Below are 19,172 nucleotides of genomic sequence, written 5' to 3' on the forward strand. Positions count from 1 at the left end.
GTCAAACACGTGCTGAGGAGGGGCCAGTGGTGACGTGGGGATGTTTTCATGTTCATGTCCTCCGTGGGGAGCCAGCAGCAGGCTTTCCAGTGGCTCCACCGTCCCACAGCTGAGACTCATCAGAGCCAGTCGGGGAGATTCCTTCCAAGTGACGGCGTGAAGGAGCAGCGGCCGCCACGGTCTGACCTGGGCCTGGGGTCAGAGGTCAGGGCCTCCCTCTCACACCGGCTCAGTGGAGGGAGGACGTGGAGGCAGCAGGCGAGGGATGGAGTCTTCAACCCTTCCCTGCTTCCTCAGCAGCCGTGGTTCACAGCACCACAGGAGCCTGGGCCACTGGTGCTTCAAGTCCTGTAGAAACTCCCTGTTCACTGGTGAAACACTGCAGCTACTGACACTGGCTTGTTCTGTTGCCAGGCTGTTTGTTTCCCGTGTGTCCAGAAAGAGGCGGCAAAATAGCTCATGCTTCATTGATGTGTGGACTGACTTGAAATCACCGTTGCAGTAAGATGGAGGTGAGTGAAAATACTTCCAGAATCGCCTTTCAAATGAAAATGTGAGTCTTCAACCAAACAACACCCAGTTCAGATCACAGTTCGTCCAACGTTGAATGTGTGACAGAAAAACCCACTTCTGATGTCAAGTGAAGAGGCCAGGAGCAAAGCAGCGTCCTGGTGTGTGTGAGTGTGTGTGGACCCTGTGAAGCTGTACTTGTGGGGACCGCAACACACCTCCTTTTGCTCTGCCGGTCCCCACAAGGCAAAGCCTGGACTTGAGGACCCAAACATCCAAACAGCCAGGTCAATATGGCTGAAGACAAGTCTGGTCCCCAGTCAGCTTCAGGTGGGCCCGGTGTGTGGGTCGGGCTCGGGTGCGTGTGAGAGAGGCCTCGGGGCTCCTGACGCAGGCCCACACCTAGTTGCAGAGCACAGAGAGGATCAATGTTTATTGTGCTGCCGAGCTGCCATTAGTTGCTGAGTAAACTCCGATGAGAGTGTTTCTGGGGCCCATTTGCATGAGAGCAGGGCAGACAACAGAGGCTAATCCCTCCATGCTGACACGCAGGTGTAGCCCTAAATGGGACGGGATGTTTTTCCATGTCATTAGGCCAGCAGCTCCTCGTGGAGGACGCAGCCTGCTGGGAGAAGAATGTCAGCCGGGGGCCGAGCCGGCAGATTAAGGCCGAGCTGCTGACCACTGTCTCTCTGCTGTCCCCCTCACACAAAGGCCACTCTCATGGCAATCCTCCCTCACGCCGCAGACTCAGGCCCGCCGGGCCTCGGAACCTCAGGAGGCCCAGGTCACCTCTCGCTGGGGTCACACGACTCTCAGGTCACTAGAGACACCTGAGCCTGGCCCCGTGTGAGGCCCAACCCTGGACACGGTCCACGGTCTCCCTGGGCTCACGGCTGAAGAGCGCACGGCTTCAGCTGCCTGCCAACACTCTACACCGGGCGGCTCTCTTCCGATCCCTGGCCGTGGTCAGGGGGAGCAGGAGGCGGCTCGCCAGGGACGGAGGGAGGAGGCGCTGCCCATGACTCAGCCGGGAGCTGAGGTGAAGAGAGGGAGGTGAGGCAGAGAGCAGCGCGCCGCTCCGGATAAATCTCACTCCGACTGCTGAGGGACGATGCGGTGCCACACGTCACAGCAGTGCAGCTTCAGTAGCTCGCTGCCATCGTGGTCAGGAGGAGCCACAGTCTTCACAGCATCAGATCAGGCCATGAGACAAGTGCATTGTTCTGGCTCTGTCCAGTGCACAGGTGGAACGACACTCAGCAGCACGAGTCTCAGCCCCCTGACCTGTCATCCCAGTCATCTCTCACCACACACACACACACACACACACTGACGGAGCAAAACTGCCTCGGACGCTTCATAACAGGGGCACAAGACTGTGGGGAGCGCGCCGCCGATGCACGCGGGCGCGCGCGCGCGCGGAGGGGCGTCTCGCCCAGATCAAGGGGCGCGGGCTGGGAAGGGGGCGGGGCCGCCGACAGTTTGCCGGTTTCTCCTGCGCGCAAACATCTGACCAATAAAGCGCTGAGCTCAACTTTGGTGCCCACGCAGTCTCCAGGAGCCCAGCTCGCGCTCGAGTCCTCCGTCCTCCGCGGGTGCCACTGTCCGGGGACGGGGCCCTTTGAAGGTAGACGCCCGAGAGGCCAGCGGCGAGGCGAGCGTGACCCGGATGCGTCAGCGGCAGCAGCAGCAGCAGCAGCAGCAGCGATAAGCGGCGCCTCGGACCCTGGACCCCGGCGCCAGCCACAATGGCCAGTTACGCGTCCCTGGAGAAGGTCATGTCCTGCGGCAGGACCGGCGCCTCCTCCGCGCCCAAGACGCTGGCTTTTTCCATCGACCGGATCATGTCGAAAAGTTCGGGACCCCGGGCGGACTCGGAGGAGCGAGCCGAGGGCAGGACGGTGCTGGGCGTGTGCGCGCCCATCCCCTGCGTCATCCCGCTGCAGCCCTTCAGCTACGACCTGCAGGCCAAGGCGCTGATGAGCTACTCGGAGCTGTGGCGGGCCAGCCTGAGGGAGTCGCTGTGCGGGGCCCCCGGGGCCCGAGTGGTGAAGCCGCAGGTGCTGCAGCAGGCCGCGCCCGGCGCCGGCCCGCTCTACTACCTCAACTACCTGGACTCTGCCTACCAGCAGGCGGAGCTGCAGGCCGGACACTGGCTGTGCGGCCCGCAGGCCCCGGCCTCGCTGTCGGCGCGCCACCGGCTGCTGCTGCTGGAGAGCGCGCAGGTCAGCGGCGAGCAGCAGCTGCCCTCGCCCCGCTGCCCGCACAAGGAGCACCTGCCGGGCCAGCTGGACCAGATCGTGCGGGAGAACGGCAGCGGCAGCCACGCCAGCGCGGACAAGAGCTTGCTGAAGAGCCACGGCAAAGTCGGCGGCGTCAGCGCGGACGGGAAGCCCAAGAACTTCACCTGCGAGGTCTGCGGAAAGGTGGGTCCCGACGGAAGCCTTGTGCGTGCGTGCGTGCGTGCGTGTGTGGGGGGGTGCTGTCAGACAAGGTCGTCACCCGCCGGCGTCTCGCCCTCGCAGGTCTTCAACGCGCACTACAACCTGACGAGGCACATGCCGGTGCACACGGGCGCGCGGCCCTTCGTGTGCAAGGTGTGCGGCAAGGGCTTCCGGCAGGCGAGCACGCTGTGCCGCCACAAGATCATCCACACGCAGGTGAGGCGCCCGCGCGCGCCCCCCAGGTGACGCCGGAGCGGCGGGTCTGACTTTGCGCTCCGCTCTTCCAGGAGAAGCCGCACAAGTGCAACCAGTGCGGGAAGGCGTTCAACAGGAGCTCCACGCTCAACACGCACGTCCGGATCCACGCGGGATACAAGCCCTTCGTGTGCGAGTTCTGCGGCAAAGGCTTCCACCAGAAAGGTAGGTCCCAGTCACGCGCATCGCGCAGCGGAGCCTGCGAGCCGAGGGGCTGCGGGAGGAACCGCGTCCAGGACGCGTCACTTTCCTTCAGCATGGGTCACTGGCGGGGACCCGACAAGTTTGGGAATCTGGGCGGCTTTTTCCCCTCCTTCCAAGTCGCTTGATTTTAAACAAGTTTGACAACTTTTTGACCTCGACACACAAATCCCAGGTTAATGAAGTCCGGACTCGCGGAGGCTTTCGTCTTGGAAAATACCGCCTTGTTTTTCAGACACCTAAAACGCGCCTGCAGTTGAATTTCCTATTTAAAATGTCGTGAAATGCAACGTGAAAATACACTCTAACGAGTCAACTGGAAAAAAAAAGAACAGTGTGGACCAGAACCGGACCAAGTCTCTTGGCGCGTTTTATTTGTTCTATTTTTTTTATTTTCGCCGGTTATTATGGAAACCAGTCGCTAATTTGATTTCTGTTTATTGTAATTGCGAACAAATGCGTCTTCAGTTTATTTCGCTTCAGTTTTTAACATGGAAAAAAACAAGGACGTCAAGAAAATTAAAAAATAAAAATCACATCTTAAGCCGCTAATTTGAATGTCGAATAAAGAGCGCCGTGTTTTGCGCCGCGCGCGTGTTCGTCCTCATCGAACGAGGCGCGTGTGTTGAGCGTTACTGTGCTCCTGCTGCGCCACTATCTGGTGCCGTGTGTTTCGTGTACATGGAGCAGCCGCTGCTCTGATTGAACCTGGTTCCGACCCGCTGAAAATAATGAGGCGCACTTTTCCAGCCTGGAAATGCTTGGTGAAAATAGACGTCCGGCTCAATTAGCGGGAGCACCGCTGATGTGATGCCTGGCGGAGCGTGGCCTGTTGGGTTCGGAGCCCTCGACCCGCTGGATGTCGAGCTGCGCCCGAGTGTCCGGGCGGAGCGCGCTGAAACACGTGTTCGTACAGATCCGTGGTCAGTCATTAAAAAGAACAGACTCATGGTCCGGAGGACGACCAGGTTTATAGAAATAATCACATTTTCTTCTCAATAAACTATTGTAATGAAACATAACGTGGAGGGAAATAAAGTCGCGATTTGTGCTCAATTATTTTCTTACGAAAAATAAGTTAATAATAGATCAAACATCAATTAAAAAAAATAAAAAATAAATTTTATATATATATATATATATATATATATATATATATATATATATATACACACCACATGGTGGCATCGCTTTCATGCTGTTACAAATATATATATATGGATAAGTAAAATCCATCAGTAAATATATGAGCAAATATATTTGTAACAGCATGAAAGCGATGCCACCATGTGGGGGATATATATATATATATATATATATATATATATATATATATATATATATATATATATATATATATATATATATATATATATATATATATATATATATATATATATATATATATATATATATAAAGTGAAGGGTAACTTGAGGTGAGGCCTTCCGATCGGTCTGGGAAGAATCTGAGCGACCTTTGTGGCAAGCGAGCGTCTGGTGTGAGTGAGCAAGTGTCCAGATGATCCTGAGGATCAGGAGGCCTGACGCCGACTCTTGTGCTCCCCAGGGAACTACAAGAACCACAAGCTGACTCACAGCGGGGAGAAGCAGTACAAGTGCTCCATCTGCAACAAGGCGTTCCACCAGATCTACAACCTGACCTTCCACATGCACACGCACAACGACAAGAAGCCCTTCACCTGCTCCACCTGCGGCAAAGGCTTCTGCCGCAACTTTGACCTGAAGAAGCACATCAGGAAGCTGCACGAGCAGGTCTTCTCCTCGGGGCCCGAGGCCCGGAGCTGAGCCGCAGGAGCCTGCCTCCCACGGCAACACTGGACTAGACTCTCGGCTCTGACGGTGGGACAGGGGACAGGGGCGTTGGCACTCGTGTCCGGAGGGAGGACTCGGCCTCCAAATGAAAAGGGTGGTTTATCCAAGTCGGTGATGTAATTTAAGCTGCGGACGCCCGCGGAGGGCTCTGCTCTCTGTTGTCACACAAATGGTTTTAATGTGAATAAATAAGTTATAAGGTATCCTGAACTCAAGCGGAATCCACGTGCCGTTATTTGGGGCCTGAAAGTTCCACGCACGCGGATGCGTCCTCGGTTCTGACATTTGAGACGGAAAACACACTGATATCGCCACTTGACTGCGGCTCTCACGAGGGGCCGAGTGTGTGTGCGCGCGCGCTCGCTCGCTCGCTCCTGGGGCCACTTTGCATCTGCATTTATTGACAGACACGAACTTCATCAAGGCCATTTACACTGGAGTGTAATGATCAGAGATAACATGGACTCAGGAGAGCGAGCCGCATTAAGCGGATAAGCGGCCGTCAGGGGGGGCGGGGAGTGTTGGGGGGGTGCAGAGGAGGAGGTAATGGAGCACTCGGGGCGCAGCGCCTCGTCTGGGCCCGGCGCTAATGGGGCCCACACCATTCTGTCCACGGCTCCTGCTGCAATATGATCCCCGCACTCATCGTGGCGGGGCCGCGCGCCGTGACTCCTCATGCCGCTCCATCCATTAACAGCCAATTAGAGGCGCGCGCCCGCTGGAGCCGGTGCGAGCCGCTCCATCTGCCGTGTTCACGTCAAGGCTCCGGCTCACTTCCGCCGCTAATGAAGGCAAATATGGATTTTCATCGGCGTGGGCGCGCGCGCCACGGTCGGCCGCGTCAGGCCGGAAAGCGGCGCGTGGCGCGAGCGCTCTCGGTGCGTTCACCGGCCAGTGACGCACCGGATGCTGAACCCAGAAAGGAACCACGGACTCTCGGCGGCGCGTCGTTCTCCCCGCGGCCGAGACACGTCGTTCTTCTTCAGCCGCAGACGGAGGGAGGGACGCAGAAGAGCCGATCCAACCACGAGCCGCCGACCCTCAGCGAGACACGCGCACCGGAAGCACTGCGACACGAAGGCGTTCGACCTGAACATCCATCTGCTCAATGTGGCGCGGAAGACCGAAGCACGCGGACGACGATGACACAAACCAAAAGAAAACATCAACAGAAGTGGACCAAGCATGAACTGGCGGAGGGAGGAGGAGAGCTCCCCCAGCAGGCAGCAGCCGACCACTGCACCTCCCGAGAGATGGTGAAGCCAGACAGTCTCCCAGCAGCAACACGCTGTTTATTTCCTTATTTTGTTTCTCCGTCTTCCTCTGTCTATCAGCCACATTCAGGGACATGACACGCAGCGTTTGGCTGAGACACTCTGGTGAGTCTTCTCCCTCTGCTACTTCCCTCCCGCCACTCTGGTTTCCTCCCAAAACCCAAACCATGCAGTGCATCGTCCCAACAGCCAGTTGAGAGAAAATACGGCAGAGAGACAGAAGAAGCATGAGCTCTGAGCCGAAGCTGCTGCTCTGCCACCTCTGACTCTGCTGACGTCCACTCGCATGTCTCATGTCTGCGTCTGCACTGCGCAGTAGGGACGGGCCGGATGGACCCAAAAAAGTTATCAGGATAAATGTTGTCACTTCAGCGATAATGGTCAGGATGAACCCACGTTCCTCTCCTCCATGTGTCGGACGCTACAGTCTCTCTGTTGGATGATGGAACTCAGGAGTGGAGTTTGTCTCCAGCATCAATAGAAGAGTGAAGTCTGCAGTGCAGAGATGAGCAACTCAATGTTTCAGGTCTCTGGTAGAAGCCGCTGGTGTCTGACAGGCTGCTCTGCCAGCTTTATTTAGGGCTTCAATGGAGCCGTCTGTCTGTCTGTCTGCTGTGTCTCATGTCTCTGAACACTTGAACTATGGAGCAGTCTGGACACAGTTCCTAGATGCTGCTGGAGAAACAACCATCAGGTGAAGAAATGACCATGGAGTCAGAGTCTATTCTCCAGGTCATGATCCAAACTGTCAGTCCTTTGTCTTGTGTGGTGAAAAACCTTGTCACAGTTCTCTCTCTCTCCTAAAATGCTTGTTTTCCATGGCCTTATTGAAGATGTCACTCAGACTTTGAGGCTTTAGAATTTGTTGATGGTCCCTAACTGATGGCGGCTCCTAGCATTAGCGCTGCCTGTGAGAGTGTGTCCTCCATCAGTGAAGCCTCATGGGGACGTGGAAGAGGACGCCACCGCCGCCGCCAATACGTCCAATATCCAAGTGTTTTGACGACATGATGACGACGTGTTTATCGTGTTTGCGGTGAGATGCAGAATTGTCGTGGTGGAGACTGAGTTTGGCGGGATACGGTGTCCCATGAGGTATCTCCCGTCCCTAGTGGTGACATGTATCGACTTGTTTATTTCGGGTCTGGACTCGGTGCTGAGAGCCCCAGCTCCGCACGGTTCCCAGCCCTTCCTCCTCCAGCTCCACTGTGTCCTTCACATGCCTGGATGAGGAGCAGGCTCATCCCAGGAAGCTTCTGTAAACCACTGTCTTTTGCTTGTGAAGAGGCCGAGTTGAGGCCAGTCTCAGTTTGACTTTGGAGAAGAATCTAAATGAGGAGCGGCTGAATACGGCGGCGGCTTAATCCTCCTGCTCCTTCAGGGCCTCATTTCCATCCCTGGTCCTGCCGAGCCTGGGGCCATTCAGGGACCTCTGAAAGGCTCGGCGATGCCACTTTGTTCCTCCCGTGGAGCCCACCTCCAGCACCGCACCGGCTCATTGATGAGTCTTTAAACTCGCCATCCCTGCGTCTCCCAGTCCCCCGCCGTCCAACCTCTGATCGTTTCAAGCTAGAAGAAAGGAGTGGAGCGAAGTGCAGCTCCGGCTCATTAACCCCTCAGTGCTTTGCATTGAATGCTGGGAGCTCAATGAGAGCGAGTCCCCTTAACGAGGCGGAGGGGGGTCAGCTCAGACTCGCTCTGCCTCCCAGTGACTTGATACTTGTTGCGTTTGCATGATAAGTGAATATAACGGAGCCAGTGTCTGCTGACAGGTCCAGTCTGTCCGGGCTCCGCCGGCCGGTGCAACACGGCGGCGCCAGGCAGAGCCCAGGTGTCACACGCCCGGGCCCCGGCTCCTCAGGAGCCAGAGCGTGCAGCCAGGGCAACTGTTGGGGCGGCAGCTGTGACAGGTTTCAAGTGGCCATCACAGACGTGGGAAGCCCTCTCCTCGGCCGCGGGGCTCTTTAATTGGAATTTCATGTGGACTCCACTGGGCTCCGGGATGTTAGTTAACAGTTGGCTGACTTAATTGATTCCTTTCTCTGGAGCTTCTGCTCAAGCCTCCTCGCTAATCTTCCATTTACATTCAATTCAGCCCCACACACAAAGGTCCGCCGCCGCCATTCTTCCCTTCCTGTCTCAAACGGGCTCCATTGTCAGGCCTAAATTGCTTGAATCCCCTGAGTGATCCTCTGCTGTCGCAGGATCCCACACAAACATGCACTTCAGGCTCGGGGTGCGCGCCTCCGCTGGGCTGCGCGTGCCAGAGGCGGCGGCGGCGGCTTTTCATTCAATATGCTGCGCAGTAGGGACGAGCGACCGCTTACGGTCCACCGTGTCCCGCCAAACACCGTCTCCACGGTGACAATCCTCATCTCATGATAAAGTGGATGAACCCGCGGCTCACTGCTACTGTCATGACCTGGAGAACAGACTCTGACTCCATGGTCATTTCTTCACCTGATGGTTTCTCCAGCAGCATCTAGGAACTGTGTCCAGACTGCTCCATAGTTCAACTGTTCAGAGACATGAGACACAGCAGACAGACAGACAGACAGACGGCTCCATTGAAGCCCTAAATAAAGCTGGCAGAGCAGCCTGTCAGACACCAGCGGCTTCTACCAGAGACCTGAAACATTGAGTTGCTCATCTCTGCACTGCAGACTTCACTCTTCTATTGATGCTGGAGACCAACTCCACTCCTGAGTTCCATCATCCAACAGAGAGACTGTAGCGTCCGACACATGGAGCAGAAGGAACGTGGGTTCATCCTGAGAACCTTCACCCATCCCTGGACACCACTAACAGGACTGAGGGTTTTCGGCTCTGTGGCGGTTCAGACCGTGACTATCAGTCCAGCGAGCGTCCTCACACACAGGTAATAGGCTAATATTGCCGAGGTCGGCAAAGCAGCGAGCCCTTTTCCCCGGCACGGCCGGACGCCGGCGACATTCAGCAGCCGCTTATTACGGAGGAGGCTCCTCTGATTTGGGGATGTCCGGTGCAGCAGCTAATCCTTTTGACCCGAGGTGGCCCTGCTGGGAAACGTCCTCTCCTGCTTAGCTGCGGCCCGCCGTTTTAATGATGCCCCCCTCCCGCGCCCCTCTCTTTATTGTGACTGAGACTGAGCCTGCTGCTTGACAACAAACAAGCATCACTGCAGGACGAGCGAGTCCAACTGAATCACGCCAGCGAGAGCAGCATTCCTGCAGTCTTAGGACTCACTATGGCTTCCTCCAGGATTAGTCAGCTTTGTCAGGCGCTGTGTGCGTTAAGCCTGGCGTTAGCATTAGCTCATCCTCTTAAAAAGGAGGCGGCAGGCACGTATGCGTGACACAGCGTTTCACAGAGGTGTCGGGTCGTCACCACGGCTCAGGGAAAGTGAAGGGTTTCGGCGAAACACTTGTTTAAATCCAAATGTTTGACAGCAGAGAGCGCCACCTAGCGAGCTCTGAAACTCAGGACAGGGTTTCATGACTCGCCCGTCACCAGTCCTCATCCAACACAGTCAAGCTGGAGCGATGCTCTGGGAAACAGTGAAGAAGCGGCCGACGATGTTTCTCTGTTCTACTGCAGACAGACATCAAGGTGGGGTTGAACTAAACCTCTTCCTTCTCTTCCTCTGCGGTTCTGCAGGAATTCTGCGACTCCCCTCTCATTGACTTTCCTGTGCTGTTCAATTCCATGTTTTCCAGCGATGACAGATGAATCTCCTCCAACATCCACGAGGCTGGCCACGCCCCCTTCCTTCCCAGGTTTATTCCCACGCCTTCTTCTTGTCGGTCGGTAATTCCATGCTGTAAATAACGGCGCCTCTCTCATGCAGGGTTTGGATCTCTCTTAATGTTGACACATTTGGCCCTGGTAAGGTGGAATTCCCTGCTATCCCCATGAGAATGCAGGTTCCTGACGCTGCTCAGCGGATTCACCCTCAGTGTCGCAGGCTCACCGAGTCTCGGCTTCCTCTCCCGGATGGCTGCCCATCATTCACCTGTGCTGCTGAGCCGCAGGAAGCGCAGTCAGTTCAGGACGCGGGCCACTCCAATCTGGGCCGACTGCGCCCTCAAGCGTCTCCATCTGGAAGTGCAACCGCATCTTCCTGTTGGAGCAACTCCACCGGGAGACGCGACGCTCTCCGGGGGGTCGCGGAGGACATAGGAATATTGATGCACTGCTAAACACGTATATTAACAAGCTTTTATTCTTGAATTGAATGACTTTAGCGTGTTTGCTTGAATAATAATAAACAGACTGCGTCAGGGGAAGGTACCATCAAGTTCCCATGGAAGAATGTGTGGAGTAAAAATGGTGTCTTTCAAATGGCAGGAAGGGCATTTGTCATGGGGCTTGATGGGGGTCGTAAACCCAATGACCAGGTGGAGAAGGGATGAGATGAGCCAATCAGAAGAATGGATCGGCTTGACCACCTATAACAGGCAACATTAGGGAGGGTTCATCAGCATCGCTCCAGGCCGAGTGGAGTCGGCGCGACCCGTGGAATTGACCCATGAGGACCAGGACCATGAGAGGACCAGGACCAGCCAGCGGAGACCACTGAAAGCACATCAAAAGGGTCCGGGCCGGATAGTTTCTGTCACACGATTCTATAGAGATCGGTCATGACCCCGGGCCCCGTGTAGGTGACTGGACTCCTCCGTCAGGAAAGACGTTCTTTTGGATTTGAACTGGTGGGTTCTTGGTCGTCACTCTCACCAGTCAACGAGATACATTAAAGGTGTATTTCCCTACAAGGAGGAGGAGGCGCCACATCCGTGACACCGTGGACGGCGTGTCGAGTCAGGCGGAATCACCTGACCCGAGTTCAAGGTGAGGAAGGTGGAGTGGGCTGCCAGGTCACCAGTGACCGGAGGCGTGACCTGTGAAGGAATATACACCTTTAATGTATCTTCCGCGTGTTCGTTTACTCGTGAGAATGACTACCAAAAACCCACAACTTTAGATCCAAAAGAATGTGTTCCCTGACAGAGGAGTCTAATGACCCTAACAGAGCTCTGGGTCCACAACTGCGCCTGACTCAGCCTCAGCTCCAGTGGTGGAGAGTGACAAACACCGTCTCTGGCCCTGACCCTTTCATGACACACTTCACTTCATCTTGGGGTGTAGTCTCCACTCATTGGTCCTGGGCTCTTTGGGTCCCGGTTGCCATGGCGCCACATTCCTGATCTGGTTTCAACACCCCTTGGTTTGGAGCGACGTTGATGTTTCCTCTTGTTGTTGCCTATTGTTTAAGCTGTGAGCAGGTGATCCGGTCCTCTCCTCTGATTGGCTGGCTTCTGCTGGTGGACTGGCTGGTCCCATCTCTGCCTGGCTCCATCATTCATGCTCCTGACCCATCGCTGTGCCAGAGGTTCCTTATCTTCCACATTCCTTCACTTGGGGGAAGGCAGATGTTTGTCCCCACAAACTCAAGCGGTTTGGACCGGTTCTGGGTTAGATGTCTCCTGGGTTCCTCCATGGTCCTGGTACCTGGTGGTTCCTGCCTTTCATGACACACATCTGTCCCACACTATCCTGATCATACACAGCTCTCATGCTGGATCAAACTGAGGTGAGCTCACCCCTGACCACTGCGTCTGTTCAATTCACTCTTTCATTAGACAGAGCATTTATTCAATAGCAGATACTTGATGAATATGATCATAAGTCAAATATCATGATTCCCACACCTGCAGGTCTCGACTCGGCAGTGAACACCAGTTGGACCCAGGACGGGGTCCGCCGTGTTTTCACGTCTCCCATTGGTCGGTGTGGACCACACAGGTTCAACAGCGAGACCGCTGAGGTGAGCGGCTCCTGACTGACCTGAACCGTGACGCGCACCGATCAGGAGCGACCAGGCGGAGGCGCGAGGAGGACGTCTTCAACTGCTGCCCGCTCAATCGCCGCCGTTCCTCCGCAGAGAAGCAGCGAGGCCGCGCTCTGCGGCGCCCTGCTCCGGTCCGAGCCTGCCGAGACCAGCCCCCTCGTTCATTTACCCTCATGCTTCTGCCCGTCACAATCACGTACCGTCCAGCGCTTTCCTCAACGCATCCATGTGTGTTTTCGCCGAGTGGTGCCGCTTCAACTTCAACCGATCCCCAGTCTCGCGCGTGTGCTCTCGCGAGACTGGGGATCGGTTGCTGCGGCGCCGATCACAGACGCAACCGGTGTCGGTTAGTGGGAACGGTTGAGCTTGGTCGACGTGTGTTGGTGTGATCTGAATATGATTTGCTTGCCCGGATCAACGAGGAGTGGTGTTGTGGGAGTGCTGGAAGAGAGTGGCTTGGCTGTTGTCTTCCTCACTCAGTCTCTGCCTGAGTTGGTTTGGCTTGACATACGGACATACACATATGCATATATATGTGTATATACACACACCTGAGCGGGAATCACGTCAAGTCAAGGGCTGGAGTTTGGGAACTGCGCATCCGTGTTTGACATCCAGATGCAGTAACCCTGGAGGACAGGGCTTCTGTCCTCATGTGTGGGGTGGCTGACTTCACAACAACAACAACAACGACCACTGGAATCGTGTGTGCGGACCTTCCGTTGTCTTTGACAGAACCGTGGCCACCTGAGTGATGCCCCGTCACACCTTTACTGTCCTCATATCTCCTCCTTGCGCAGGTCCTCAGCGGCGAACTGCCTCTCCGTCACCCCAGCTCCTTGCTCCTGTCTCCAGATGATGCGGACAGACTGGCCTTTAGTCAAACATCCGATGTATCTGTGGCCTGGATTCCACAAACTATCAAGACAAGTTTGACTTCAACCACTTGAATCCCAGTCTGAGAATCTGCCTCCAGCGAGTGTGCGTGTGGGCAAAATGAAGTCACAACACCTGGCTTCTGTCGTCTGCTTCCATCAGTCGTGGTCAGCTGGTGCCAGCGGACCCGGCGTGTGAAGAGAACGTGTGACCGAGTCACCTCAGGCAGCGCCGATCTGGTGGACTGTCTCCAGCCACGGAGAGTCAGCGGGCCAGGAGGGAGACTCCTGGTTCTCCAGGAGTGAGTCAGGTGAGCCCCTCCAATTGCGGTCTGTGAGATCCAACATCATGTTTTGGTGGGAGGCTTTAACGCACCACTCCCATGTAGCCAGCCACACACAACTGAAGCGAATGCATGCTGTTCCAGAGAAGGCAGGGCTGCAGACCTCGGACCAGGCCGCAGGACAGACACGGGCAGGGTCCAGCAGGGAGAGCTCTGCCCCTGTGCCGTCACGCTTGAGACGACCCAGCACCTGCTCAGACCACACATCACCAGGCAGCTCATATGATCAGGATATATTGATATATGTATGCATACAAGAGTCTGACAGATTCAAATCAGAGGTTCAGTTCTTCAGAGAAGGCCGCCGCCGCCTCAAGAATCAGACAGGAGTGCGGCGGTGGGACTTGAAGAGGAGTGAAATAAATAGGTAGAAAAAAGTCCTTCCAAAACAGGGTTTCTAATAGGAACGAGATGAGTCCAGCGAGGGGTCCCCGCCGAGTCCCAGTCAGGCAGCAGCGGCCCGTGAGCAGAGCAGCAGGGAGCTCAGCGCGGTGAGATGGGCGACGCCACACCAGCCAGGAGGGTGAGCTGTAGGCAGTTACATCCACATGATATAGTGCAAACAAGAAGAGACAGAAGAGAGTTCCTGGTTGCTTAGCAACACCACGTGGTTAAGACATAAAATGGCAAAAAAAATAAATATCAAAAACTTTTTTATCAGAGTACAAAAAGTCTTCCGCTTATTCACTTTAACCAAGAGTCTGGCGAAAAAGGCCTCAGCGAGTCTTGTCCTCAGCAGTCTGAGATGCTTTATAAAGAGAGGTGTCTCAGTTTGGAGGTCAAGGTCACACCACGCGCGTCCGAGGGCTGGGGTGGAACCGGCTGGTGCCAGCCACGCTGGGGAGAGCTTTGCACGGGGCCCGGGCCTGGTCCTGGTCCTGGTCCTGGTCCTGGTCCTGGTCCTGGCGGGAGACAGAGAGCAAGAGTTAGCAGGAACCCGAGGAGCTCTGCCAGGTCTCGACTTGGTCGCTTTTCAAAACACAGCCTGACCGTGCCACAGTTGTGCGCCCCCTGCTGGAGGCAGTTGAGATAAAAAAAAGTCCACTTTTTTGCGTGACTGGGAACTGGCAGTTGAAACACCCAAGTGTCAATCAATTTGACCGCTTTTCATTGAAATGCGTGATTCATATTTTAAACAAAAGTCTCAGCCCAAAAAGGCGGGGGCCTTCACCGTCCAGATGGGACTCAGTTTTGAGCCGGAGACGCGGAGAAGACGTCCTCGGGTCACGGACCACAGAGGTACTGCCTCAGTGACTGTGTTCCAGAGGTGCAGCCACACACAGCCTCAGGTCCTCACTCAGGTCCTCCATTCTGAGGCCAGGAGGTTGGGACAGCAGGGGAAGATGGTGGGCGGAGCACCTCAGAGCACTCGCATATTTACACCAGAAGGACTTTCAGCACTGAAAGTGAAGGGCTGGGCAGAAGGTCAGCGCGAAAAGGCCAAGACACAGCGCAGCCTTGTGGATGAACTGCCCATCCATGTGTTCTCCATCTTCATATGTGACCAGGGAATCAAGCACTGAAAGAAGGTGGTTGATGCGCGCACACGCGCGTGACACACGTGAGGGAGGAGCGGCGAGCGTACCAGGCGCTGTTGAGCAGGTCTCCTCACCATCCGTTGTGCAGTCTGGTCCCGGACCGTCCTCCAGTCGGGTGTGGTGCGAGGCAGTGGAGGCTGGGGGACGACGAGTCCGGTACAGTGGTGGTAGCCCTGGAGTCAACAGCAGCACGTGAGTCACAGCAGGAGCTCCGGTGGAGTCACAGAGGCGGAGACAGCTTCATGGCCAGGAGCATCAAGTCCTCCTGGAAGCTCCCTCCCTTCATATATGAAAGACCTCGTGCAAACTCGTTTACATTAAATACACGTCAACAAAGGCAAGGCAGCACTTGAGATCATCACTCAGTTTCAGAGTAGCTGAGCTTCCAAACACTGAGGAACCAAAGGTGAAGGGAGGCTGAGATACTTGGGAGCACGGACCATGATGGAGGAAGCATCAGTGTCATCGGTCCCTCTGACGCCGGGCCGCGGGAAGACTCCGCCCCTCGCTCGCGCCACTGCACACGCACACACACACACACGCACCACAGGGGGGAGAAGGAGGTCGATTAGAGCAGTGGCTCTTCTTCACCTCTGGGCCGCGAGACGCTCAGTCTGAACCCATGAGCCACGTGTGGTGAGTCAGTGAACTGACTTGACAGCTGCTCATCTGTGACAGTCACCAACTATGGAGAAGTTCTTGGAAAGAAACAATGATAAAGGAAGTGATGGCTTTGATTGACACTTCACTCACGTCTTCTTTGGAGTTTATATCAAATATATTGTTTAATATTCAGACACGGTTTTATGATATTTATTTTATTCAGAATTGTATTCAGTTTTTCCAATTTTCTCAACCGTTTGCATCAAGTGTGTGTTTCCCTTTTTCCCTCAGTAAATGTGATGAACATGACCTGCAGCTGCTTCTGCTGCTGGTTGGACTTTTCCATGACAAATATCTCTGCACTGATCCCATGGTTTCATGTTGCTTCACAAGGTTTTGCTTTGTTCACGTGTCAGTAGATCCAATCTGGTTATTGATCACAGTTGAGATCCAGAGTCATGAATCAGGTCTATTGAATGGGCCCCGGGGCCCTTGGTTCTGGGTAAGGTTGAGAGCCCCTGGATCAGAGCACGCGAGCGTCTGACCGCTGCTTCCACTCGGTCCTCTGCCACAGATCAGCAGCTGAGCGTTCTGGACAGCAGTGGAACAGCAAGTGACTGCAGTCACATGACGGCCCAGGTGTGTTGTGGCCTCATTCCAAAGCTCAGGGTGAAGTTCTACGTTGACCCTCATCCTCTCTGATAAAGCAGGTGGTGCTCCTCAGGACATGTTCTCGACCCACACCTGCACACTGGTGCCCTCTGGTGGAGGCGGTGCAGAACTGCACTTACAAGGCACGGGTGCAGTCCTCCGACACGCCTCTCTGCTGCTCGCCATCAGGGCACGGACGCTCTCCAAGAACCAGGCGCTGGGCTGACCCGCCAACTGAAGCACACAGAGGCAGCCGAATGTTGGCGTCCCAACAAGTCATGTGACCCCAGGCTCAAACAAGGGGCTGCCACTCACACAGTATCAGGGAGGGAACGTGAATCTGGTCCGATAAAACATAAATAGAAGAAGCAGGTGGGGGGTCGGTGCCGTGATACCTGGAGCGGTTCCTCCAGACGCGTCCGGCCTCCACGACCCGGCGTCACTGACGGAGAGCAGCAGTGGCGCTGGTGTGCTGCCGCTTCCGTCTGGCTCCCTGAAACAGCCTCCGTCAGAGCGCTGTGGATGAAGATGTGCTGCTCCTGGAACGGTCCCTGAAACCAGACACACATCAGCGTCATCGCCAAGGTCACGCACGTGCACACGGCAGAGGGTCATCTGTCATCTCATCCTTTTGTCCACACCGTTTTGTCAGGATTTCATCTAATAACTAGACGCTGCTGTCGATGAAGAAGCAGCTGGTGAATGTGCCACCACGCTGCACATGCTGTCAGTGGAGGTCTGCTGCTACGTTTGAAGCTTTCTACGGCGTCTCTAGCTGAAAAGATGGCCGAGCTCGGGACCCGGCGTCTGTGGCTGCAGTCTGAGCAGGCTGTGACCTTTCCCCTACTCTGCAGCTCCGTCGCCATGGCAACACCCCCCTCCCCACACAGCGCAGATAAAAACTGATGAGTGACTTAGTCCTCAAACAAAGCACCGTATCTCGCAGATAGCGTAAAACCAAGCAGACTGTGAGAATCCTGAGGCTTTCGTCTCTAACTGAGCCGAGTGTCATGTGTCTGCAGTTGAAAACGAGTAAGAGCAGCCTCTCCTCACCAACGCAGTTTCACTGGAGGGCGGGTCTACGCTTCAGAAACACAAAACCAACCTGCTGAATTTCCCACTCCAACCTTCCGATCTTTGCCAATCTCTGCTTCTTTGAGCTGAATCGAATCATAGAACCAAGCAACCAAGTCAACATGAGCACCAAAGCGCATGGCTTCCATGTGCGGGTCTTCCAGTGACCTGCTTCTGCAGTGCAGCGCCACACATACCAACCTCAGTCTGGACCAGGAGAGTCCTGGCTGTCGGCGTGTGTGTGAGGTAGGCCGACACCAGGTGGCGCCGCAGCAGGCGCTCGCCAGCCCCGCCCTCTCCAGCCCTGCAACACAGCCCACACAGCTCTGAAAATTGGATTCTGATTCTGACCAGTGCTGAGTCAGCATTTGGATGTCTTTATTTCATACTGATGTTTGCATATTTACAAGCAGATCAATGAGCCTTTTGGAGTTTCAGTGAGCTGCTCAGTTACCTGCAGCGTACAAGCACCGGTGTCCTCTGGTACTGGGTCACTGCGCCCTCACTCTGGGACGGCGCCAAGGAGTCCTCCTTTCCTCCCTGCAGAAGTGACTCACATCATATACCACACACTGAAGGTCTTTATCTCACAGCATTCCTAAGAGACGGTGGGGGTCACAGCTGAATACTTCAGTGAAAAGATTCAGAATATAAAAAAGACATCTGCCAGCAGAGTTCAGAGACTCTGTCCTCACATTTCACGTGTGGGAAAGCTCATGAGAGAGAAAGAGGCGTGAGCTGCTCCTGACCTGGGCCACATCCAGCAGCGAGGCCGAGGGAGAAGAGGCAGGAGCGCTCTCGTCCACAGGGCTGCCGTCCTTCCCAGCCTGTGGCCGCAGTTGAAGCCGCCGGTGCTCGTCTGACAAGGACACACAGCATGTTTGAGTGGATTCAGGAGCAAACACACACACACAGAAACCTGAACATCCACATCCAGGTCACGACAACAACTCAACAACATTTCAATGTCTGATCAGAGATGAGAAAGGAGCAGACACTTTGGATTACTCTCACGATTCACGTGCAATCGGACATTTGGTTCTTCTATTCTCCAACAAAGTGACTCTGGTCCACGGCTCCTTATTCCTGCTCTCGTTCCCGTCACAGACCTGGAGTGCCACCCCGGGGCTCCACTTCACCCACTCCACTCTCAGAAACCCTGCTTCCACCTGCAGAACTCAGACTTGCTCGCCTTGTATCCCGGACTTTATGTTGTGTTCGGCTCTTTCGTGCTTTTATTTTGGCATTTCCAGGTCTGTTCCAGCTTCCCGTTTCTAAACAAGCTCTCCCGGATAGCTACACCTCAAGTTGCCAGATGGCTACGTCGTCTCTCGTGCTTTTGATTTCATCTCAATTCTGTGCGTGCTTGACCTTCTCTTCTCCTTAGTTGTGTTCTCCTTGTTCCCTTTTCTGTTTCTGGCTTCTCTCTATTAGATCGTGTGTGAGTGCTTGGTACAACTCAGCCTGTTGTTACTTCCTCAGGTGAGTGTGTTTTGTTCCACCTCTGAGCGCTTCTGTTATTTGGGCCTGGTGAGTCCTTTCCGAGTGCGTTTTTGTTGTCCCCCTTTGTCAGTTTTGATTCTCCTGCTTCCTGTTTCCCTGAGTGTTCACCTCGACGTCCTTGGTTTCTTCGTTCCAGTTTGTCTTTTGGTTTTGGTTGGTCAATAAATCTGGTTAAGCTGCTCTCCCGAGTCTTCAGTGAGCCACCTAGGCTCCTAAGCAGCCATGACACCAGTGACT

General features: G+C 55.0%; 2 protein-coding genes across 9 annotated transcripts in view; one reads left to right on the plus strand and one right to left on the minus strand.

Moving 5' to 3' along the window:
• Positions 1 to 2,075: 2,075 nt before the first annotated feature.
• On the plus strand, positions 2,076 to 5,645 carry fezf2 (FEZ family zinc finger 2). Its single transcript, XM_053867334.1, has 4 exons — positions 2,076 to 2,939; positions 3,039 to 3,173; positions 3,245 to 3,377; positions 4,981 to 5,645. The coding sequence occupies exons 1-4, from the start codon at positions 2,262 to 2,264 to the stop codon at positions 5,217 to 5,219; spliced, it is 1,185 nt and encodes a 394-aa protein (XP_053723309.1). The 5' UTR covers positions 2,076 to 2,261; the 3' UTR covers positions 5,220 to 5,645.
• A 6,910-nt stretch (positions 5,646 to 12,555) lies between these two features.
• LOC128760206 (receptor-type tyrosine-protein phosphatase gamma-like) overlaps positions 12,556 to 19,172 on the minus strand; it is a 64,136-nt gene continuing 57,519 nt past the window's right edge. For 2 of the 8 annotated variants that reach the window (XM_053867326.1, XM_053867330.1), the window contains exons 16-22: positions 18,182 to 18,291; positions 17,887 to 17,972; positions 17,634 to 17,736; positions 16,754 to 16,909; positions 15,545 to 15,621; positions 15,179 to 15,277; positions 12,556 to 14,468 (exon numbers count right to left, since the gene is read on the minus strand). In XM_053867326.1, coding sequence (XP_053723301.1) covers positions 14,105 to 14,468; positions 15,179 to 15,277; positions 15,545 to 15,621; positions 16,754 to 16,909; positions 17,634 to 17,736; positions 17,887 to 17,972; positions 18,182 to 18,291 — 995 coding nt within the window. In that variant the 3' untranslated portion in view covers positions 12,556 to 14,104. Of the gene's footprint in view, positions 14,469 to 15,151; positions 15,278 to 15,544; positions 15,622 to 16,498; positions 16,593 to 16,753; positions 16,910 to 17,633; positions 17,737 to 17,886; positions 17,973 to 18,181; positions 18,292 to 19,172 lie in introns of all 8 variants that reach the window. The other 6 variants (XM_053867325.1, XM_053867331.1, XM_053867329.1 and 3 more) reach the window with 5 other exon arrangements.

This window comes from Synchiropus splendidus, chromosome 6, assembly GCF_027744825.2.
Source record: "Synchiropus splendidus isolate RoL2022-P1 chromosome 6, RoL_Sspl_1.0, whole genome shotgun sequence".
In the NCBI taxonomy this organism is placed as follows: Eukaryota; Metazoa; Chordata; class Actinopteri; order Syngnathiformes; family Callionymidae; genus Synchiropus; species Synchiropus splendidus.